At 45.5% G+C, this 24,751-nt stretch overlaps 2 protein-coding genes across 5 annotated transcripts in view; one reads left to right on the top strand and one right to left on the bottom strand.

The window, feature by feature from the left end:
• Window positions 1–1,451: 1,451 nt before the first annotated feature.
• Window positions 1,452–20,517, top strand: wdr47a (WD repeat domain 47a; the record flags this gene model as incomplete). 2 transcript variants are annotated; one of them, XM_083659122.1, is made up of 16 exons in its annotated part: window positions 1,452–1,615; window positions 2,088–2,171; window positions 2,439–2,523; window positions 4,374–4,505; window positions 4,830–5,006; window positions 5,190–5,695; window positions 5,809–5,926; window positions 9,830–10,011; window positions 12,534–12,794; window positions 13,005–13,068; window positions 13,409–13,572; window positions 13,732–13,901; window positions 15,175–15,345; window positions 15,817–15,948; window positions 18,414–18,632; window positions 19,633–20,517. In XM_083659122.1, 16 exons carry the CDS (start codon window positions 1,458–1,460, stop codon window positions 19,773–19,775), a joined length of 2,766 nt encoding a protein of 921 aa, XP_083515248.1. In that variant the 3' UTR covers window positions 19,776–20,517. The 2 variants fall into 2 exon arrangements, with proteins under 2 accessions (XP_083515248.1, XP_083515247.1); XM_083659121.1 differs by having other exon boundaries at window positions 1,458–1,615; window positions 5,800–5,926.
• A 1,311-nt stretch (window positions 20,518–21,828) lies between these two features.
• Window positions 21,829–24,751, bottom strand: part of gpsm2 (G protein signaling modulator 2) — a 16,577-nt gene continuing 13,654 nt past the window's right edge. For all 3 annotated transcript variants that reach the window (XM_083659221.1, XM_083659222.1, XM_083659223.1), the window contains 2 exons: window positions 24,481–24,665; window positions 21,829–23,122 (listed from right to left, as the gene is read on the bottom strand). In XM_083659221.1, coding sequence (XP_083515347.1) covers window positions 22,952–23,122; window positions 24,481–24,665 — 356 coding nt within the window. In that variant the 3' untranslated portion in view covers window positions 21,829–22,951. The remainder of the gene's footprint in view (window positions 23,123–24,480; window positions 24,666–24,751) is intronic.

Raw genomic sequence — 24,751 nt, 5'->3', positions numbered from 1 at the left:
AGGGGGGGAGAAGCAGAATGTTAGATGTGACATCACTGACGATGTCACTGATATTGATGGTGTACTGTCTCGGGTCCCTAGATGTTTGTGACGTAAAAATCGGGTCACAAGCGAAAAAAGGTTGAAGATGCAATGTGTTCTGAGAACTTTTCAAGACTATATAATGCAGCTTCACAACGGCCTATTCCTGAAACATTCTGGTGGTGGTGTTGATCATGGTGTTGATGATCAAGCAGTGATGTTTCCAGAGGATACTGCGCTGTGACTGCGTGGATGGTCTGGAGGCGGGGCTCCATGCAGGGCTGGGCAGGGTAGCAGCGGCTCAGACTAGACATCCAGCAAGGAGGGGACCGTTAACGAGAGGAGGAACAACCATATGGAACAACAAGGCAGGCAACTCTGACTAACCCGAGCTGTTATATACCGTCGTGACAGCGTGTGTGTGTCAACACAGAAACACTCAAGGAACAGCGTTTCCACCCGATGTGTTGTTAGAAACAGGTGAGCACGATTGGCATAAGCGGCTGTGTGTGTTGGTGGTGGTGGTGGTGGTAGTGCTAGGAGGGAGGCTGTCAGTGTGTGTCCAGTCACACCCTGCCCGTCCTGCCTGTCATCCCCGCTTCCCTCGGCCTGGCTAGTCGTCCCCCTTCCCTTTTAATCCCAACAGTCAAATTAGGTAGCTTTGTGTGAGCACCAGCTAACTCGCCATTTGTTGGTTTTACTCTAATCCGGGTCTATATTCGCTAGCTACATAACGCTAACAAGTAGCGTTAGCTAAGCTTCTTATGGTGTTTTACTTGTGCCTCAGTGCCAGTGTTATTAGCTAAACCACCTCCCCCCTACTGCGTCCCTGTAGTAGTGTTAGCTTAGCTTAACAAGGCTGCGGCGCTTGTCTTGTAAGCTAGGCAAGACTGCCTGCTAGCTTCGTGGTGGTGGTGTGATGGAACCCCACCAGTCCAGATAGACTAATGCTGAAGCAGGCCATATTGAAGGCCATGCGATTGTGATTTCCTCTGTAAACAAAGCACCTGAAGAGTAGTACAGTACGTGGAGAAGAGTAGCGTTACATCCCTTCAAGCTAACCTTACATTTTTGTTGCTTTCTTGCATTACAACACAACTTCTTGTCTGTGTTACTGAAAACATACCAAATGGTTTGTGTTGTCCATAATTAAAACATACAAGTGCCATCTTAAATGTGATACAAGAACCTACATTATTGCAGACAGTGCCCTCACTTTACCCTCATCAACTAGATGTTCAAGTTTTGATGTTGATTCAAAACAAGAAATGTTGCAAGCCTAATGGTTAACTGTATATACACAATGGTTAAACAAGAGTGTGTTGCAAATTGCAGACATGTTGTTGCTGTCAGTTTGGTTATAAACCCTTCCATCCTCACAAAGTCAACTTTTTAGAGTTGTGCTTTCGTTGTCCTTCTGGCAGCCCGTCGTCACCATGACAGCGGAGGAAACCATAAACGTGAAGGAGGTGGAGATCATCAAGGTGATCCTGGACTTTCTCAACGCCAAGAAGCTGCACATCAGCATGCTGGCTCTGGAGAAGGAGAGTGGCGTTATCAACGGGCTCTACTCTGACGACATGCTGTTCCTCAGGTAGATGAAAGAAAATAATCCATCATTCATCACGTCATGCAGTCTGGATTACAGAGCATCTGTATATACTGAGAGCAGACACCAAAGGGTAGTTTGCTGTGAGACAGGAACACGTTTTGTGGACTCTGGTTTCTGATAGTATCTTATACATTTCTGATAGTGAAACTGAATCGCTGCATCCGATCTGAGTGCTCCCTTGAAAGTCAGCCAGCAGTGGGTTGTCTGCAGATCTGTATGGATTTTCACTCCACATCTTGAGCATTGAATGCGTAATGGGATTGCACCTTCTATTTGTTTAAGTTTCCATTCATCGATCCATCGATTATCTTGTCATTTTTATTGTGTTTGACAACAATTAAGGGACACTTGTTCTTTTTTTGTGCTTGAGGTGTGAGGCATTTGTGGACCATTTTAAAATGAGGACATTATCGCAGCTATTACATGCATATTAATGACGTGTGATCTGTTTCAGGCAACTGGTGCTTGATGGCCAGTGGGATGAGGTCCTGCAGTTCATTCAGCCTTTAGAGTGCATGGATAAGTTTGACAGAAAACGGTGGGTGCTCATAATCACAATCACTTTCATTACATACACATTTAAGATACACATACACAGACCGACATCAGCAGTAGTCTGCTCGAAACGTAACCAGCAACGGTGCAATAAATATTTTCACTGGAGCCCATGCAGTGTGCGAGCTGTTTTATTTATTCACCTTTGTAAAATGTGCAACTTATTTGACTCTGTGAGGTTGATGCCGAGGTACACATGAACAACAGTAACAAAGCGTTGACACTGTTGTTGTCATTGTCACGTATTCAGGTTCCGTTACATTATCTTAAAGCAGAAGTTCCTGGAAGCTCTGTGTGTGAACAACGCCATGTCTGCAGAGGACGAGCCACAGCATGTAAGTCAACACCATTCGCCCTCGAACCCTCTGATTTATTTACACATTGATTTTTTATATATATCAATTCAGCAAATATAATGTAGCACATTTTTGTAATATGATTGATAATTTGGTCATCAATAGTTTATTTAAATAACCTAATTGTCCGAAATGACAGGTCAGCCTTGAATCACCATCCTGGTGAAAAGACTTTGCAACGGCATGGCTTTGTCTTCCCACTGATTTTGGTTGTCGTGACAGTTAAGGAAGCTCGTTAATCTCAAGGACAAGAGAGACAAACCAGAAATGCAAAAATCTGCATAACAATTAAAGCCAAAGCTTTTACACTGATTATAAATTAGAATAGTTGGGCGTCCGAGTAGTGTAGCGGTAGATTCCCTGCCTACCAACACGAGGGGCGTAGGTTTGCACCCACGTGTTACTTCCGGCTTGGTTGGGTGTCCATACAGGCACGCTTGGCTGTGTCTGGGGGGGAGGGAAGCCGGATTGGGGGTATGTGCCCTGCTCACTGCACCAGCGCCTCCTCTGGTCGGGGTGGAAGATAACTGGTAGGAATAGTGTGATCTTCCCACGTGCTATGTCCTGCGGGTGAAGCTCCCCCTGTCAGGTGTAAAGAAGCGGCTGGCAACTGTGCATGTGTCGGAGGAAGCATGGTGCCAGTCTCGGCTCTCCCCAGATCGGGAGAGGGTGGAGCGCTGATTGGGGCAGCAGGGGGGGGAAATTGGCCAAGTACCATTGGGGTCGAAAAAATATAAAAAATAGAATAGTTGTTTGTTTAAATACATTTCGAGTCATATTTTGTACCTGCAGCACTGCAAGTTATCTAAACAAGCATCACAGCCTCTCTGTGTGTGTGTGGGAGGAGTAGGCAGGTTATGTCGTGTGTGTGTGTGTGTGTGTGCGTGTGTGTGTGTGTGTGTGTGTGTGTGTGTGTGTTGAACAGTGGCTGTGTCTTCATGTAAGCAGTCACCTGGCTATTGGCCACACTCAGATGAAGTTCTTCTCTGGGTTAAGCTGTTGACATCATGCACCTTTGATACCGTGCAAGTGAATAATGAGTATCTCTGTTGCCACGAATAAACCTGTAATGTCCTGCCCACAAATAAAATGGTCTGCCAGAACAAAAGTATGAAAGCTGTTTGTTGTTTTCAGAACGCTCCAGAGCAGCCTTTTCTTTAATATCTTGAAGAAATCTGAAGAAATCTGTAGAGCTGAGCTAGGAGGACCCTGTCTAACTGACATTTAAACGTCACCCGTCCCTTCTGTGTGCTACTCGGGCTGTCTTGAAAATAACTGTAATTTTCTACCTAAGCTGTTCAGGAAGAAATGTCTCCTACTCTGACTATTGTCTAAGACAGTGTTTCCCCTAGAAACATTTTCAGGCCTGGAGGGATTTCGAACGGTGGGGGCCCTCGCTGGCGACGCTAAACTTTTAGCTAACCTGTTCGCATCTATGTTCGCAATGGCATCCCAAGTATCATCATACTATTATGGGATGCGATGCGAACAGTTGTATTATGGGATGTGCGTTTCCCAGGCAACGACACACGTTGACACGTTTTGGAACAGTGCCGCATGCACGCTGACACAATGCTCCTAAAAGCAAAATGCTTATTGTTTGAATGATTTGGCATCTTCTATTACTGTCAACACCAGTATTGTTGTATTGTAATAATATGCCATAAAGGTTTATTGAAAGTTTGGGGGGAGCATTTATTTTTATTTTTTTGCAAAAAGAATTTTGCAATTTTTTTTCTGGCCTGGCGGGGGAGTTGTTGGCCTGGCGGGCCCGCCAGGCCTGTACAATGATAGGGGAAACACTGCAGTTAAACAAATCTGTGTTTCAGTTGGAGTTCACGATGCAGGAGGCGGTCAAGTGTCTCCATGCCCTGGAGGAGTTCTGTCCATCTAAAGATGACTACAGCAAACTGTGTCTGCTCCTCACCCTGCCGCGCCTCACCAACCACGCTGAGTTCAAGGCGAGCACTCTTACAACAGCAGATTGAAATGACCGCTCACATGCTTTTATAATACCACTGTCGATACTGCAATAATATATATATAATAATATAGCAATACATGCATTATTCCAACTCAACTTACTGTAATATGTGATACTTGATCATTTTGTGCTTGTTGGACTATTTCTTTTGTATTTATATTATTGTTTGGAATGTGCTGTGAATTTTGTGTGTGTCCCATATCAATAATAATCATGTTTGGTTGATGTGTGAGAGGGGCAATTTGTGCGTCCATCCATGTTAGACAAGTATGTTGTTGAATTCTTCACTGGTGTCGTGCAGGACTGGAACCCCAGCACAGCGAGGGTGCACTGTTTTGAGGAGGCCTGCACCATGGTGGCCGAGTTCATCCCTGCAGACAGGAAGTTGAGCGAGGCCGGGTTCAAGGCCAGCGGGAACCGCCTCTTCCAGCTGCTGCTCAAGGGGGTGCTGTACGAGTGCTGCGTGGAGTTCTGCCAGGTGGGGCCCGACCCGTCAGAGCCCAACAACAACAACAACATACTACTATGATCATGCATCACTACTCCAAAAAGCAGGATGCATGGTGGTTTTCGACATGAATAGAGAAAATTCTAGAAAATCAGTCACTAATTGATGGTTGATTCCCTGGTTATTGATTGTGTGTTTTTGAACGATACGCAGAGCAAGGCGACGGGCGAGGAGATCACCGAGAGCGAGGTCCTCCTGGGCGTGGACATGCTGTGCGGCAACGGCTGCGACGACCTGGACCTGTCTCTGCTCTCCTGGATGCAGAACCTCTCCCACAGTGTCTTCTCCTGCGCCTTTGAGCAGAAGCAGCTCAACATCCACGTGGACCGGCTGGTCAAGCCCGCCAAGACGGGCTACGCCGACCTGCTCACGCCTCTCATCAGCAAGCTGTCCCCGTACCCCTCCTCCCCGCTGCGCCGCCCCCAGTCCGCCGACACCTACATGTCGCGCTCCCTGAACCCGGCGCTGGACGGCCTGTCCTACGGCCTGTCCGGCCAGGACAAGAGAGGGCCCGCGGGGGACACGGCGGGCAGCAAAGGGGTCTCGCCCATGTCCCACTCCTTCGCCAACTTCCAGTACCCCGGAGTGGGCGGCCAGAGCAGGAGCCTCATGATGGAGAGCATCGACTGCCACAGCATCTTTGAGGAGTCGCCCGAGAGGTGAGGGGAGACATCGGCGAGTGACGGCGGCTGTGATCATCTGATATCTTCGCTGTGATCGTCATCACGGTAGAGCTACGCTAATCTGTTGCTGTTCTCCTTAGTGCTGCTAGCTCGAGGACAGACACGCCCGTGGATAAGATGATGGGTTCGGGTGGAGCGCAGAACCTGCGGCCCGCCTCAGCTCCTGGGGAGGAAGCCCCGTCACCCGGTTCTGCCGAGAAGAACGAGGTAAATCCTAACATTGCTGACCTCTACTTCTTCTTATCCCCGATAGACCTGTTGCATGTGAAACCCGCCGGCCATTGCTTTGCCCACTGTGCATAAATGCTGCCTTCCTCGATGTGTCTGTATTGTTGTTTCTCCTCCTTGTTGTCAGCCTCCAGGATGGGTGTTTCTGCCTACAGCAACAGTCTAAATATAGGCCGGCCGTGCCTCTGGCCCGAGACATCTTTCCTCTGAGTGTGAATCTCTGAGTCATGCTCCTGTAACTCCCCGCCATTCTGAATACAGAGGCCAAAGTGAAGCGTCACTTCCTGCTTCAGCACTGTACCAGAGATTTTCATCCGCCCTTTATTTTCCCATAGACATTTCGTAAAATGCTTATAAAAATAGTTTTATTGGTTCAAACCAAACGATTCAGATATATTTCGAAACAGGAGAGACCACATAACATTTCACTCGGACCAAAACGTAAAAAAAAATCACGGATTTAAAGAAAATGCTTTTTCTGTGTTGTTTTTTAGTTTTGGTCAGAGTGAAATGTGCTATAGAGACTGGGAACATGTCATGTCATGTCATGTCATGTCATGTATGGGCATGTCTGGGAACGCCCATACAGGCTCTAGGAACGCCCACAATAGACGCTGGGTTAGCCTGGGGGCGGGGTCAGGGTGGGGTAAATTCCCCCGTTCTATCCATTCAGCAAAGTTAGAATTTAGCTGATAGCCCAGCCCAGGCAGACACGATCGGGGATTTAACCACCGCAGTAAACGCACATCTGAGCAGATGTCTTGTGTTCTGCTCTAGAACCCCCAAACATGTAGTTTAGAGCCGCAGCACCGTCTTTTGGTGAGTCAGCCCATGAGATATATCGGCGGTTTTACCCCACTCGCGCGCCAGCCGTTTAACATTTTGTGGGCGTTCCCAGACATGCGGACTGTCTCTATGGTCTCTCCCGATTCTAAATATAGCTGAACCATTTGGTTTGACAAAGTAAAACTATTTTTATAAGCATTTTACGAAATGTCTATGGGAAAATAAATGGCGGATGAAAATCTCTGGTACAGTGCTGAAGCTGGAAGTAGGCGGTCAGTTTGCCTCTCTATTACAGTCTGGTCAAGGCCTCAACCTGGCTGGTTGGCTGCCTGACTGAATGACTGGTTATCTGACCCAGTGACAGACTGATGGTCCCTGCCTCTCTGCCTGGGTCAGATGTTGTTTTTTAATGAAGGAAAGTGAGCAGTCCAACCAATTTCCCTGCGGGGACAATAAAACGACCTTTGACCTTTGACTTTTGATTCACCCTTAAGTGTTTTTTTTTTTTACAATTAGATCATGTCCTGCCATCATGGTGCACATGGTATGCAGGACATTATGCCATCATGGTGGCATCTGTGCGTCTGTCTTGGTGGAGACACAATCTTGTCAACACAATACCTCAATGTGATAGAAACGTCACACTTACGGCACACGTTCCCTCTGTCGAGCAGATGATCTGGTGAGATTTTTTTATCGCACCTTGCACAGATTTGCATATTAATGAAGATTAATACATTTTCTTGAATGAAACTACTGTAACTCCATTCAGAGTATCGCTGCAACGATGAATCGATTGGTCGATTGACAGAAAATTCATCGACAACTATTTTGATAATCGAAATTGTTTTGAGTAATTTTTTAAGGGGGGAAATTCTCTGATTCCAGCCTGTCTTAATGTGAAACTGAATGTCTTTGGGTTGTGGACAAAACAAGACATTTGAGGACATCATCTCGGGCTTTGGGAAACAGACATTTTTCACCATTGTCTGACATTTTATAGACCAAAACATCTAATAGATTAATTGAGAAAATAATGGACAGATTAATCAACGATGAAAATAATCGTTCGTTGCAGCCCTAATTCAGAGTTCACCCATGTGTGAAGACGACGAGTATACTATGTTGACATAGAAATATCTGCTAATTAATGCATTGTATATCCTAATTAATGACCTCATTAGCATAACTTATGTTTAATATATCATGGTGATTACAAGGGGCCGCTCAAGTGCCTCTTTTTCAGGTAGTGAGCCAGTAGCAAGAGAGAGACTGAGTAGGGCAGACAGGGGGGAGAAAAAGCTCTCGTGGGCTTTGCTTCTAGTTAGTGGGGCCACATGTGGCTCCAGACTCAGGGGGCTTAACCATAAAAACAAGGCATTCTATCCATCTGTTTGCCTATATAAACACTGCTACCACAGTGTCTGATTCTCTGTCTTTGAGTCACGTCTATTCTGGGTCTCTTGGGCAGCCACAGTGTGAAGTTACTGCTTTGCCCTGCCCTCCCCGTTACCCTGGAGACACACACAAACAATGAGAGGCCAGAAGCAGGAGCAGACTTGGGACCTCTGTGGTTTAAATTCTACACTCCCTCCCTCTGTCTAGTGTTGTTTTCCCCCTCTACCCTCCCTCCTAATCTGGCTCAGTGCCGCTTTGGTAGCCCTCTCTGCAAGTGGGTACGGTGGCGCAGTCGGTAGCGCTGTCGCCTCACAGCTAGAAGGTCCTGAGTTTGATTCTCGCCTGGGACGCTGTGGGCGCTGGAGTTGTGACCCCCCCCATATCTTCAGTGCCTACTGCCCAGGTGGGCTATCTCGTCGAAAGGGCCTTTCTGTGTGGATTTTGCATGTTCTCCCCGTACCCCCCCAGGGGGTTCCTCCGTACATAACCCCCCACTAAAAACATGCAGAAGATCGTCATCCGACCAGTGACGACAACATCTGAAGTTGGTCCAATGATGGTCCAATGATGGTCCCCGGGCACTGGAAAGAAAAAGCGACCACTGCTCCTGGCCTGCCCCCTGGAGGAAAGGACAAGCCTGGATGGGTCAAATGCAGAGGACATATTTCACCGGCCACCGTCAGCATGAGTGTGTGTTGTGGCCGCATGCATGTGTTGTAGTGTTCGTGTGACAATAAAGACGGGCGGAAATCGTGTTTTTATCGTGTTTTAAAGTGTAGGGCCCTGCATGTAGCCCTCTCTGCAAGCTCTTTCTTTCTTCTTCAGTGGTTCTTAAATGGGGGTCTGGGGACCTCCAGGGGTCCGTGGCACTTTGCCAGGGGGTCCGCGAAAGATTTCAGGAAAATAAAAATAAAAACTTTTTTTTTTTTGTGTGTGCAAAAAAGCTTCATCGTTCAACGAAAATATTGTATGCTTTAAATCTAAAATAGTTCATGGATTACATTCTAATCTAAAAAAAAAACCCTATCAATTTAAAAGTCAAGCACGTTACCGTGGAAACAATTAAGCTTAGCCCAAAATCACAAATCAGAATGAGGGGGTCCCCGGTATATTTTCTATCTTGTAAGTAAGGGCTCCTTGGCTGAAGAACATTTGAGAACCTCTGTTCTAAATAGCTGAAGCTACAGAGGAACAGGGCGGGGCCAGAGCTCATCTGACCACCACTGCTTCCTTTGAATAGCGTTAATAGAAACTAGCACTACTTCAACTGTTAGCATGAATGAATTAGCTTCACTTTGTGCTGCTTTGAGCGTATGATTTTCTTTATGTATATGCTGAGTTGTGTGACTCTTCATCGAAGTGAAGGAATTTATTTCTCTTGAATCAATATGTCTTCATGTACCCTCAATCATTTGTACCGGTATATACTTTCACATTGTCCATTTTAGACCGTTAGCTGATGGTCTCATCCAATGTGGCTCAGAGTGAATGCAACAGTGGAATACCTTCCTAGATCAACAACAAGCAACCAATAAGGAGTGCAAGAGCCAGGGTCACAGTGCCCTGACACTATTTTACATTATCGCCTTGTAATATAAGGAGAAAGATGAACAGAGATTTGTCTTGCAGCATGTGTGTTCATTCATGTACTGTAGCACACTGCACACATTAACGTTAGCGCGTTACTTTCGTCCTCAGCTTCGCGACTCCACAGAGAAGTTCGAGGAGTACTACCGGCAGCGCCTGCGTGTGCAGCAGCACCTGGAGCAGAAGCAGCAGCAGAGGCAGCTGTACCAGCAGATGCTGCTGGAGGGAGGGGTGCAGCAGGGGGCGCCGCAGAGCGACATGCAGCACAGCCTCACCGAGAAGTTCCTCAACAGGTAACCCACACAGCGGGATGCACATCCATAACATGTAAACACCTGCCAAGTCCTATGGCAGGCCTGGTAACCCTAACCCTAACAGACCTCATAGAAAGCTGGTGGCAGTTGGCCATGCGAGGTAGGGCTGCCACTAACGATTATTTTCTTAATCGATTAATCTGTCGATTATTTTCTCGATGAATCGATTAGTTGTTTGGTCTGTAAAATGTCAGAAAATGGAAGCAAATGACGATCATTGTTTCCCAAAGCCCAAGATGACGCCCTCAAATGTCTTGTTTTGTCCACAACTCAAAGATAATATCAGTTTACTGTCATACAGGAGTAAAGAAACCAGAAAATATTCACATTTAAGAAGCTGGAATCAGATAATTTAGACGTTTTCTCTTAAGATGGTACTCAAAACGATTCATCGATTATGAAAATAGTTGTCGATTCATTTTCTGTCGATCGACTAATCGATTAATCGTGGCAGCTCTAATGCGAGGACAGTGCAGCACTGGCACAGATTGTCAGAATTGAGCTTGCTAATTCCAGTGTGACATATCTTTGTGCAGAGGAGCAGCTGTCAGACGAGGAGAGGTAGGTGTGGTGTGGGGTTGATAATGAGGTCTCCCATGGGGCTCCTCCGTCCTCCCCCACAACCTGCCTAGCTCCCTCCACACTGCACCATCTGTGATGATCAGCTACGTCACAAGGGACATCACTTAGCCACCAGGACCCATTTTCTTTGCCAATATAGAGAGGCCAAAGTGGAACGTCACTTCCTGCTTCAGCACTGTACCAGAGATTTTCATCCGCCATTTATTTTCCCATAGACATTTCGTTAAAATGCTTATAAAAAGAGTTTTACTTGTTCATGGTCTCTCCCGATTCTAAATATCACCGCTTTGACCAAGTAAAACTCGAAAAAGTCTACGCACATCACGTATACAGGTGCGAGTCTATAGCAAAAAAGCTCAGATAAATGAAAAAAGGTAGAGCCTGCACACTTACTCCATGCCGTATAGTTTATTGAGACACAAGAATGGACAATGTTTCGATCCTATTGGATCTTCTTCAGGTCAGAAATGTTTGGTGACTGACACCCACCCATATATATAAACTGCCAATCATAGGCTAATAGGCTCTATGGGTGGCTGATGTGGGTGGTGCAATCAGCACCTCTCAGGGTGAAGCATATCCAAACATAATTGATACAGATTACTCAACCCAGGGGTCGTATACAAGTGCATACAAGTACATAGGGAACAGAGAAAGAGCAATAGGGACTTGCAACTTGCACTTTGCCTCTCTATTCACCTTATGTTCAGACGCAGGGGTGGGCCAAATTCTTCCGGGTCGTGTTAACACTTCCAGCGGTCACGGCGCGAAATACAAATGAACGTCATGAAGAAGAGAGTTGTTTTTGTAGCGGACAGTGCAGTGGGTAAAACAAACAACGTAGCCTACTACTTTGAGCTCGGTACACAGCCAGCAAGCGGAGTATCCACTGTTAGCCAGGTCAGATAACATTATCATCGACAATGACGAGCACTTTCTTGTAAAACATACCTGGACTCCAACAAAGAAAGCTTCAGATAGTTTTCTCTCCTCGAGCCACTTACCTGCACACGTTAACGTAATTCCTTTGAATGCGTGACTTAACGAGCCAGTTACATGGCGTTGCTTTCTTAGACACAAGCCAGTTACATGGCGTTGCATTCTTAGACATTGCCGTTTGCTTTTATTTGGTATGTTACATACAATTGGCTAAATTATTAGTTAATTCAGAGTTAGATGATATTGGAGCAGCCAGCCATTTTCTTTTTCTTTTTTGTTTAGCCGGAAGTGCTACTTGTGTGGTCACACGACCACACAACCTGGTCAAATGGGCGTGGCTACATAAGGTGAATACCACAACGTTCAAACGATGGTGTCACCGTGGCAACAAGCAATACATTGAGCTTTGACTGCATGACAGAAATGACGTTTAGGAAGCTTGTTTCTCCTGTGCTCTGTCAGCAGGACAAAGGCCCTTTGATATTCAAATCAACTTCCTCCCTGCCCTGCACCGCCCACCCCCCCTTACTCCACCCCCCAACCCCTCACTCCGCCCCTCTCTGTACCCGCTGCATTATTCAGGAGGCCAGTGTATAATGACATCATTACTGTACTTGGGGTTTCTTTTGTTCCCTGGCCTTTTCACTTTGAACTAGATTCAGACATGATGTCCACGATCCTGTTCATCCAATCACACGCAGAAACCAGCCACTAACGAGCTGTAGGCAAAAGTCAAATGAAAGCCCATTTTCCTCCTTTTTATACCATTTTTAAACTGGGAAAATCCTCTGTAGACAAGAATATCCTAAAGAAGGAAGTGAGAGAGAGAAATGGTAAAAGGAGAGATAAAAAGAGAGACCGTGCATATACATGTGCTCATTAGTGTGTGTGTGTGTGTGTGTGTGTGCGTGTGTGCGCGTGTGTGTGTGCGTGTGTGTGTGTGTGTGTGTGTGTGTGTGTGTGTGTGTGTGCACGTGCAGGTCCATCCAGAAGCTGGAGGAGTTGAACGTGGGGATGGAGAATTTAGGGGAGGAGGTGCAGTCTCTGGCCCAGCAATGCAACGGGAACGGGAACGGCAACACGACTGTCACAGAGAACAACAACGACCTTTCAACTTTGACCTCGGAGCAGGGCCACACCCCGCCCCAGGGGGGAGGGGTGCTCAGCAGCACCCCGCAGCACACAGCGGGGGGCCAGCCAGTCCCTCCTCCCCCCAACGAGTCCCCGGTTGTCTCCCAGAGGTAGGTGTGTGTGTGTGTGTGTGTGTGTGTGTGTGTGTGTGTGTGTGTCTGTCTGTGTGTCTGTCTGTGTGTCTGTCTGTGTGTGTGTGTGTGTGTGTGTGTGTGTGTGTGTGTGTGTGTGTGTGTGTGTGTGTGTGTGTGTGTGTGTGTGTGTGTGTGTGTGTGTGTGTGAATTAGATGATTACTGTGTGTTGTGTGTTTTCTTGACAGTGGGCAGAAACAACAGGGAAGTCAGCAAGGTGACTCTCCAGGCTCCTTATCCCGAAGTAAAGAGGTAGACACACACACACGCACACGCACACACACGCACGCACACACACACACACACACACACACACACACACACACACACACACACACACACACACACACACACACACACACACACACACACAACCGTTTTAGAGAACAGCACCTTCTGTGTATCCAGCATCATATTTGATGTTGGATGAAGCAGATGGAATGGTAGTGATGTCATGCTGATGATAATAGTGATGTCATGCTGATGATAATAGTGATGTCATGCTGATGATAATAGTGATGTCATGGGGTAGAGAAGATGTCGCTAATATCATTGAATCTGTGCGTGCGTGTATTTGTGGTTGTGTTTTCAGGGCAACAAGCCCAAAGCCCTGTTTGTGCCGGTGCACACTCTGGAAGACACCCAGGCTATCCGCGCCGTCGCCTTCCACCCGTCGGGGGCGCTGTACGCTGTGGGATGCAACTCCAAAACACTGCGCGTCTGTGCTTATCCAGAAACTCTGCTAACAGACGCAAGGTAACCAACATAAAGTGACACTCTTTGTCACGAAATGATCCATCATTTATATATGACAAATACTGAGTGAAACTCTACATACTGCATTTATATTCTTTGAATCTAAACATGTATTGTATTGAAATCAAAGGCCTCAACCCCCTCCCTTCCTGTCCTCAGTGGATCAGGTCCACCAAAGCAGCCAGTTGTCCGTTTCAAGAGGAACAAGCACCATAAGGGTTCTATCTACTGTGTGGCCTGGAGCCACTCTGGACAGCTGCTGGCCACCGGCTCCAATGACAAATATGTCAAAGTCCTGCCTTTCAGCGCTGAGACCTGCAACGCTACGGGTTAGTGTCCTCCTCATAAATGTCCTGTTTGAGACGCTACGGGTTAGTGTGTCCTCCTCATAAGTGTCCTGTTTGAGACTACGGGTTAGTGTCCTCCTCATAAATGTCCTGTTTGAGACTACGGGTTAGTGTCCTCCTCATAAGTGTCCTGTTTGAGACGCTACGGGTTAGTGTGTCCTCCTCATAAATGTCCTGTTTGAGACTACGGGTTAGTGTGTCCTCCTCATAAGTGTCCTGTTTGAGACTACGGGTTAGTGTCCTCCTCATAAGTGTCCTGTTTGAGACTACGGGTTAGTGTCCTCCTCATAAGTGTCCTGTTTGAGACTACGGGTTAGTGTCCTCATAAGTGTCCTGTTTGAGACTACGGGTTAGTGTCCTCATAAGTGTCCTGTTTGAGACTACGGGTTAGTGTCCTCATAAGTGTCCTGTTTGAGACTACGGGTTAGTGTGTCCTCCTCATAAGTGTCCTGTTTGAGAGTGTCAGCAGGGTTAGTGTGTCCTCATAAATGTCCTGTTTGAGACTACGGGTTAGTGTGCTCCTCATAAATGTCCTGTTTGAGACTACGGGTTAGTGTCCTCCTCATAAGTGTCCTGGTCTTAACTATGCCTGGTCCTACGTCGGCCTTAGTTAAGACCATGGACTTACGCCTGTTGCACCAACACGGCTTATGTCTGGTCTTAACTATGCTGGTCGTAGCAATGCGCGTCCATGTGAATTGCCAGGGAATGCACCCTGATTGGATGATGTTGCAAAAAATGTGCCTCGCGACCTGCTTGGAGCACTGTGCCACTACGCTCTATGAGCCACTACTGTAAAACACCCACCCTCCCTCGCTCCGGGGGAAAAATGGCGGCGATTGAGCCAGAAAGACAGTCTGAATGAAATGGAATGTAACGTTCCCAATTCTATGTATTAACTTCTAAAAAACTAACGGCAACATTTTGGAAGGCTGAGCCACACAACTAGTTAGTTATAATCTAACGTCGTGCTTTCAAAGACGGCGAACTGGCGGTGTTACGACGATGACGGTCAAAAAGGTCTCCGCAGAGATCTCTGTTACAGGCAGGCTCTACGCCTCCTCCTGACCAGGCGTAGGAGTTACGCCTGGTCGTAGTGAAAATAAGGCTTAAGCCGTCTTGGTGCAACCGGCGTAGCTGTTAGGTCGTAAAGTTACGACCAACTTAGCTTAAGACCAGTCCCCCCCCCCCCCCTTCAGATTCACTTGAGCTCCCCCCCCCCCCCCCCCTCTCTCTCTCTCTCTCTATGTCCTAGGCCCGGACCTAGAGTTCAGCATGCACGACGGCACCATCAGAGACCTGGCCTTCATGGAGGGTCCAGAAAGTGGAGGAGCCACCCTGATCAGCGCCGGAGCGGGAGACTGTAACATCTACACCACCGACTGTCAGAGAGGACAGGGTCTGCACGCGCTCAGCGGACACACAGGTAAACTGCTTCCTGCATAGAGACACTGCGGAGGGCGTCATCATTCAGAAACCACGGCCAAAACGGGGAAAAACAAAAACTCCCCTCCCCCCCATCCTATGTCGCTCATATATATCATAGATCATATACTCCAACGTACTTCCTTCCTTGACTGCTAGATCCACATTTTTCTTCTCGCCAATTCTCAATGGCTTCCTTGTTTTTGTTTTTTGGGGTACAAAAAAACTTGAATTGGCGATTTTTTACATTCGTTGTCTGCGCAGCCCCACCACACAACAGCTTTTAGCTATGTTTAATTCAAGGAAAATGACGCTGGTGTATGGAAGTGAATGGAGAGCTTTCTTTCCCCCGTGATGGGCGTGGCCTATTTCATGCAGTGTCTCTATCTGCAAGCCTATGATCCATTTCACCTCTCTTTTTTTTTGCTCCAAACATGGAGTCAAATGTGTAAATGTGTGTGTTGGTGTCCAGGTCACATTCTGTCTCTGTACACGTGGGGAGGCTGGATGATCGCCTCCGGCTCCCAAGACAAGACGGTGCGTTTCTGGGACCTCAGGGTGCCCAGCTGTGTCCGAGTGGTGGGAACAGCTGTCCACGGCTCAGGTAAAGGCTCATTGAACAGCTGTCCACGGCTCAGGTAAAGGCTCCTCGACTGATTCGCCATGTGTTTGTCAGTCATGCAACATGCTCATTCACTTTCTAATACAGGACTGTAATGCTTTGGTGGTGATGACAGTGTCTCCTGAATGTGTTGACATAGACCAGTTGGTGGACACTTGTATCCAAAGCACCATGAATGCATTAAATGTTTTAGTCCTAGTGTGAATTGAACCCCTAATTATGTGACGCCAAATCGTCTTTTTCTACCTGAAATCATGCTAAATAAGATCATCATCCATGTGACACACTAGGGCATTCACGACTAGTGAATTTTACTAGTCGACTAGTCGTCCCTAAAGGTAGTCGACTAGTCGTTTTTTTTTTTTTTTTAATCTTTAAGAAAGAACATGAGGTATTTACACGACATACATGGACTATCATATCCCATATCCCCCACAAAGAATTGGACAAACAACCAAACAAAAACAATGCATTCAGCTCCTATCCTGATAAGCCTAATGACACTGGGGTAAAAAGTTCTTAAAGGAGGACTTACCCCCTAGATATGTATTAGAACAGTGATTTGAAAATACCTATGGAAAAAACCAAGAAATGACATATACTCTTGTCTATACTAGACTCTTTGGCTGTGTTAAGTCAAGATTTTTTTTCAGAAATCGACGCCATTACAGTTTGCCTACTGCCTCAAAAATAATTTATTTGAGAGGGGCGATATCTTTATAAATATCAACAATTAGCCAATGCTGGTGGCCTGTATGGAAACAGAAAATCCTGAAATGGTTGATAGTTATATCAATTTGGCCATTCAGTGGCGAACTAGAAATTTAATTATTTTTGTCCCATTTTGTCCCATGTGTGTGTGCGTGGCTTGCATGTGGCTTGTCTAAACTTACGTTAAGAGCCTCGCTGCTCGCAGCACACAGCACACAGTGAGGACAAACCTCTCGCTCTGGGGTAACACAATGCGAGATTTCTCCACGTAATTCCCTCGTCTAACTAGAGATAAACCGCGCAATGAAATCCGTTTTTAATTTGCGTTTTGGGGGGGCGCAGGAGGCAGCGCAGAGCTCTTCTCCTCCTCACACTGTTCCCATGCGAATCCCCCCGAGCAGCACACACACACAGACAGAGCCAGTCGCTCTGCTCTGCTGACTTGATTTCCATAAAAGTTGGCGTTGCTTGTACACAGTGATGATATTATATTAGCCGATATGTTTAGAGAAGCTTTGTCACGTTGTCACGTCGTAGTATAGCGTTATATTTTACATGTGCGCTAAACTGCGACCATATTTGTTTGCGGAAATATCAGACTGCTCTCTCTGCTGCTCTCAGAGCACAGAGAGCCCAGCTGCTGCTGGCCTGCTGCGCGCGCCCGCGGAGCTTGGGGCTCGTCCATGTAACAGTACGACTCTCGCCTGCCTGGGCTGGAGACAGTGCTTGCAACTCGGACTGATAATATAAACATCATCATTCGAGCTTATCCAGGTAAGATATCAATAAAGTAATGACACATTCAGCGGGAAACTAACTATAATTAAGACATGTGCCAACTTTGACGACGTTTGGTTCAGTATTTTAAGAGCAAACTTCAATAAGAATAGGCTTGGAGTTCTGAGGAGCTGAAAGGGTACAGGGGGGGTAAGGGAGTAATTATCTTGAAATCCCATAGTCTTTGGGAACACCGTGACGTAACGACGTGTCAAATATCCCATTCATTTGAGAAAAAAAAAAGAAGCAGTCTTTGACCCTAAGAGGGCGCTTATGCCAGATATGCTGCTGAAAAATGATACAAATGGTAAAATGGCAACAGTTTGGTGTCAAATGTGGAAATTCTGACCAGAATTCTTCACACATCACCCCCAAAGTCATATATATTGGTTAAAAGCTGAAAAAAAGTGTTTTGGAGGTAAGTTCTCCTTTAAAGTCAAACTCTGTATGTGGTTGCCATATTTTGGGGATGTCTAAGAATCTGCCTTTGCTCTTGTAGTAAATGTTATCCAACGTATGGTAGCTTGAGGGTTCATTCCACCAGTGAACTACAGCTGGGGGATTGGATGCTTTCCAATTTAAAGCTATGCATTTCCTAGCTGCCAACAGGGCAAGATCTATGTATTTACTTTGAATGCATTGTTTTTGTTTGGTTGTTTGTCCAATAGTCTTGTTTGTTCTTGGATTATTGTGTATCTTATGTAGTTTTCTTGTTTTGTTTTGTTGTGTTTTGATGTTCTTTGTGGGGGATATGGGATATGGGATATGATAGTCCATGTATGTCGTGTAAATACCCCATGTTCTTTCTTAAAGATAAAAAAATAAACGACTAGTCGACTACTAAGCACAGTGTCGACTAGTGGTTTTACTAGTCGACTAGTCTGTGAATGCCCTATGACACACACAAGATCACCTCCATCTTTGTACATCACTCTCTCACTCTCTCTCTCACTCCACAGGCAGTCCCGTTGCCTCGGTAGCAGTGGACCCTAGCTGCCGTCTCCTGGCAACAGGACAGGAGGACAGTGCATGCATGCTGTACGACATCAGAGGGGGACGCATGGTCCAGACGTACCGTCCGCACAGCAGTGACGTGCGATCCGTTAGGTTTTCCCCCGGCGCGCACTACCTGCTCACTGGTTCCTACGACACGAAGGTCATGGTCACCAACCTCCAAGGTAAGACTAATCTGTTGACACCAAGCAGCAACCGCCGGGGGTTGAAAGATGAAGCCAATGTGGAAGTGCCTTAAACCTGCATTCTTTCTAATGGCCAGCAGGACTCCACTGGCTGCATAATAGAAGTCTGATTGTATGGAAGTCAATGGGAAAATGACCCTACTTCTCACTTGATTTATGACCTCAGTAAACACGTTCCTAATGAGTTAATGGTCTCAATCGTTAAGTTTCAAGTCTTCTTCAATACAGCACGATGTTCATTTTGTAAATTATCGTCCAATTTAGAGTAAAATAGTAAATAGACAATAAAGCAGACTATGCTTTGGGACATGATTGACAGGTCACCTGTCCAGTGATCGCGCAGCTCGCTGATCATGGACCAATAGCAGGCGGCTCTGTGGGAAACCCCTGGTCTCACGCTAGCTGCTTCTGGCTCCAAATAACCAAAATGGCGACGGCCTAAATGAAATCATTAATTTTCAAACACGAATAGGCATGCTGCCCTGCTCTAGAGGAAACACTGCATTTTTATGCCTCCGCCGGCGATAGCATAGGACATTTTCAAGCTTGTTAACGTGATAGCTCAGGAATGTCTTGATGGAATTTCTTCGAATTTGCCTCAAACGTCCAACTTGGACTCAAGGATGAACTGATTACATTTTGGTGGTCAAAGTTCAAGGTCACTGTGACCACCTCACACACCCAATTTCCAAGCTCTGTAACGCAGCATCTCAGGAGCGCCTTGACGGAATTTCTTCCAATTTGCCTCAAATGGCGATTTGGACTCAAGAATGAATTAATGGCGGAGGCATAAGTCCGCGTTGCGGTCGTTCTAGTTGCCTTATAGAATCTAATGCAGGAGGTTGATTTGTCTCGGCTGGGCTGTATGTCATGATCTAGTGTTTATAGAATCTAATATACAGTAGGGTGATGATTTGTCTCAGCTGTATGTTATGATTTAGTGTTTGCCTCTCTGAGTGAGTCTCTCTGTGTGTCACAGGTGACCTGACCAAGCAGCTGCCCCTGACCGTGGTGGGAGAGCACGGCGACAAGGTGATTCAGTGTCGCTGGCACACACACGACCTCTCCTTCCTCTCATCCTCCGCTGACCGCACCGTCACACTCTGGACACACAACCCCTAGCACACAAAACACACAGCCAGTTAAACAAGCTAGTATCCACTCATACACACTTGGAAAGACACCCCCCCCCCCCCCCCCCCTAAAACACACTGCTCCTTTTGCACGGTCTACACTGTCACACCCTTGCGTCGCATAGAAAGGCAAAGTGACCGCCTACTTCCTGCTTCAGCACTGTACCAGAGATTTTCATCCGCCATTTATTTTCCCATAGACATTTTGTAAAATGCTTATTAAAATCGTTTTACTTGTTCAAACCAAATGGTTCAGATATATTTAGAAACAGGGGAGACCGCATAACATTTCACTAGGACCAAAATGTTAAAAAGTTGAATAAAATATTTTTTCGATGTAGATTTTGTGTAAGTTTTGGTCTGAGTGAAATGTTCTATGGTCTCTCCCGATTCTAAATATTCCTGAACCGTTTGGTTTGACAAAGTAAAACTATTTTTATAAGCATTTTACAAAATGTCTATGGGAAAATAAATGGCGGATAAAAATCTCTGGTGCAGCGCTGAAGCAGGAAGTGACGTTCACTTTGCCCCTCTATAAAACTTGCAAAATGCCCCCCACCCCCGACTGTAGGAAACCAAATGAATACGAGCCTGTGATCAAAAGTTGCTGGTTCCACGCTGGCTTGTTGTGCTCTTGAGGAGCAAACAGGAGGGTCAAACTCCCTGGATCATTCATTGTCCTCATTATCACTCCTCTTCATCCCTTGATCCATTAGCCTTTTTCCACCTCAGCCATTCTGTGTCTAAAAGGCAGGAAGTAACACCGGTGCAATAAAAGCGTTAACGAGGGCCCTGGCCCCATTGATGTTTGCTTGCACCTGTGTTACTTCCTGCCTTTTAGACACAAAATGGCTGCTGGTGAAAAAGGCCCATGCGGTGGCACCCGACACCTCCTCTCTCCCTGCGCTCGCCAGTCAGTCCCTGCATGAACAGGATAGATGCTCCAGTGCTTTCCTCATGATGGTGCCTTCTTTGAGTTCTCACGTTCCATTAAAAGCAACAAAGAAAGATGGAAAAAATAGGTCATTTTTTAAAGATCAAATGTTGTTACTTCATTTGGAGAAAAAATACATTCCTCATTATTTTGCACATTGTTTTGTTTTTTGACAGCTGGTATTATGCTGCTATCATTTTGGGAAAACAAAGAGTTGAGTTTATGGTGTAAAACGCAGATGTAAATGTTAACATGCGGGGCTGAATCTGTGGAAGTCATAATATAGCCTAGCTGTTGATCGGTCAGCTGTTCTATAACTACGACGACTAATGTCTCTGAAGTTACTGTGCCCATTGCATTGCTAGAACTCAAAATGTGTCAATTTGCTTGTGCATTTTTTTTCAATTGAAAATCAGTGTTTTGCTCTGAGCTGTTCAGTGTCTTGCAATGGCTTGCTTGCAATGGAAGAACAAGTTATGTCAGCATCAAAGGGAATTTAAAATGTGAGTCTTGCTTTAACTTGAGCACCCTAGCGTTCAATTTAACATTTTCATTGTACAAAAAAAAAGCTTTGGTTTGTCTACTGCTGTATTAATATATAACAGTAGGTGGCAGTCTTTGCCCATCAGAAGGGCATTAACCATGCACAAGGAAATCTGATTGAAGGCACGGTGTTTTGATATTTATTTGGAGCCAGTATTAGGGCATAATTATGTATTGTATTGTATTCTTTTCTATTATTTTATGTTCGCACTTTGTCTTTGAAACTTACGACTAATACTTATTTACTTATCAAGATGCATATTTATGTACAGTGTATTGTTTTAACAAATAAGGCCAAACCTAATACATAGATGTATTTATTTCTCAATTGTTTTTATGTATGTACAGTTAGTATGTTTTTGAAATGCTAATGTCTCTTTATTTAGCCTTTATAATTCTTGTTTTTAAAGTGACTAAGTTAACTCAAGCTCAGTGAAGTGTGATTGCTGGTACGTTAACTAAATAAAAGCGTCTTTTACACTTCAGATCAGTTGTATGTCGTTTTTTGATTGAGACACAGGAGTTTAGTTTGAACATTTAAAGAAAATGCAATACAACAAATGAATACACTAAATAAATGAGGCTTTATTCTTCTCACCTCAATCAAACTATATGCAGTATAAAAGAGCATAAGGGCCTGTACAATGGTTAGTCATTCTTTTGTCAAAGACTGTTAGTCTGAAACTGCCTTTTTTAAATTCCTTTACCTGACCCTAGGTCAGTGCTACTGAAAATCAAAACCTGACATACAATTCAAATACATGGAAGTGCGGTACCTGCTTGTGTCCAGACTGATTCATAGACACATTTGTGAGTAAATCCACATTAGGTAATAAAGAGTGGTAGGACGGCAAACAATCATCAAAAGCACAATAAATACAAACATTGTGTATCTAAAGATACACTTCTGCTGATATGAAATTCAGAAGGAATACAGAATCAAGAAAAACAAGGATAAAAAAAATCATGCTGGTGTCCCTGATACTACTGTTTGTAGTGTGCAAGTTCTGCAAATCCAGTTTTCGTTGAATGACTCAATCTGCTGAACCACACTCAAGTGAGCTTTTCCCCTGACTGTACTACATCGTGCTGGCAGTGTTTTGTATTGCCCATAAGGACAAATATATAGACACAAGTTTTTCTCAAACTTGACAGTTGTTAATAGCTGATGGTATAGAGAGGCAAAGTGACCGCCTACTTCCTGCTTCAGCAGCACTGTACCAGAGATTTTTATCCGCCATTAATTTTCCCATAGACATTTCGTAAAATGCTTATAAAAATAGTTTTACTTCGTCAAACCAAACGGTTCAGCTATATTTAGAATCGGGAGAAACCATAGAACATTTCACTTGGACCAAAACTTGAAAAAATATTTTCTGCAATTTTCTTTTACATTTTGGTCCGAGTGAAATGTTTTGTCTCTCCTGTTTCGAAATATATCTGAACCGTTTCGTTTGAATAAGTCAAACTATTTTTATAAGCATTTGACTAAATGTCTATGGGGAAAATAAATGGCGGATGAAAATCTCTGGTACAGTGCTGAAGCAGGAAGTAGGCGGTCACTTTACCTCTCTATGACCATCCACTGGTACAGAGTCAATCTCGTCGCCATCTCCGTGAGAACAGGTCCCTTTAGGCATCTCCTTGGTATTTTCACCCACGGGCGATGTCCCGTTCGCGGGCACGGGTCAGTTGGAGTTGGTGCTGGGCCTGGCTGCAGAGGGCAGGGTGACACGCTGCTCGTCCATTCGCTTGGCCTGCGAGCGCATGATGAGGCTGAAGAAGTCCTCGTCGGGTACGGTGGGCCCGCGGGCCGGGGGAGGAGGGGGGGCGCAGCGCTGGTCATCCAAACGGGACCCCTGGTCCAGAAGGAGGAAGGGCGATATGAGAGAGGAGACAGAAACGGAGAGAGTGGGTCAGATATGGTGCTGCGTTTGAGGGGTATACCAGTTACTATGGGAGCGGGCTAGTGGTGAGCCCGGGTATGGCTGTCAAGTGCAGGGACGTCATAACAACAGCAGCAGAAACCAGAAATGAAAGAACAGCGATGCTAAATGTGTGGCAGACAAGACCCATTCAAAAACATGGATGAAGATTATCATTATATTTTAATATATATAATCATTATATATAGCCTGGGAACAAAGATAGATAATTTTGTTTAGGGAGTGATGTACCGTAAATTCCGGACTATAAGGCGCACCGGTGTATAAGCCGCACCTGCAAAGTTGACTGTTTTTTACATATATAAGCCGCACCGGACTATAAGCCGCGGGTGTTTTAATGGTATTTTTTTTTTGTGTGTTTTAATGTTTAATTACCATATGTAAGGGTTCATGCACAGAGGGGATTGTCGGGAAAGAGATGGCTGTTTGAGGAAGCTCCCATTCATTAAATTTCAACAAAACAACATAACACAACACCACCTGTGTTGTTTTTTACAGTGCACACAGTGTCCGCGGTGTGGTGAAAAGAGGGCAAGAGAGGAAATTAAAACAGAAGTGGATTTATAGTTAGAAAGAGTGCTAAAAAAGAGAGATTTTTTTTTTTTTTTTTTTTTTTGAAAAAATCCATAGATAAGCCGCACCGTTATATAAGCCGCAGGGGCCAAAAAAGCCCAAAAAACGGGGAAAAAGCCGCGGCTTATAGTCCGGAATTTACGGTATATATATATGTTTTATATTGTATTGTTTGAGCAGTATGTTTTAATGTACCACTGCCACGATAATCTATTTGGTGTCTTGTAAACCCATGAGGATTGGGCACCTTGTGTGCATGACACGGAAATAAAAATCAAATCAAATCAATCCAAATACAGATTGGCTGTACTTGACGAATGAGGGCAGGACTACTGTAAGTACATTTCCTGCCTCTGGGTGACAAGTTGCTGTGTAGATTTTAGTCATTTGTTAAGCGAAACAAAAACCCGTTACATTCACATTCACTTAACTAAGGTGGCTCCCATGGCTAGAAAACAACATCCACATCTGATCTGACCTCATTGCTCTGCCTGTCCAGTTAAATCCCAAATATCCATATAAGAGCCAAACATCTACTGGAACTGATGCTAGATTGGGCCCTGGAGCGAACCTGGGTCTCAGAACCAATATTACCCCCACCCGACCTATCCCAGAATACACAGGAAACACTGTCCTAATGCATATATACACACTGAGCCATTTTTTCCTCGAGCACTGAACACGCAGGTGTGGCCCACCTGGCATTTGACGAGCATGTCGAAGAAGTTCTCGTCGGGCTCGGCGTTGTCTGCGTTGGCCATCAGGTGGCTGAGCACCGCCTGGCTGCTGTGCTGCATCCTGAGGCCGGGGAGGTTCCCCCCCGCTGATGGAGACTCCTCTACCCCCCGCCGACCTTGGGCGCCGTTTGCAGACTCTGACGCAGCTACGGGGGAAAAGAGAAGGGGCAGAGGGGCGGACAAGAAGAGGGAGACTTTTATACGAGCAGGAAAATGAAAGTTTTGCTGCAGG

Source organism: Poromitra crassiceps, assembly GCF_964638095.1.
Source record: "Poromitra crassiceps genome assembly, chromosome: 23".
Lineage (NCBI taxonomy): Eukaryota > Metazoa > Chordata > Actinopteri > Beryciformes > Melamphaidae > Poromitra > Poromitra crassiceps.
The sequence above is the reverse complement of the archived record's forward strand: the minus strand, read 5'-3'. Positions and strand labels throughout refer to the sequence as shown.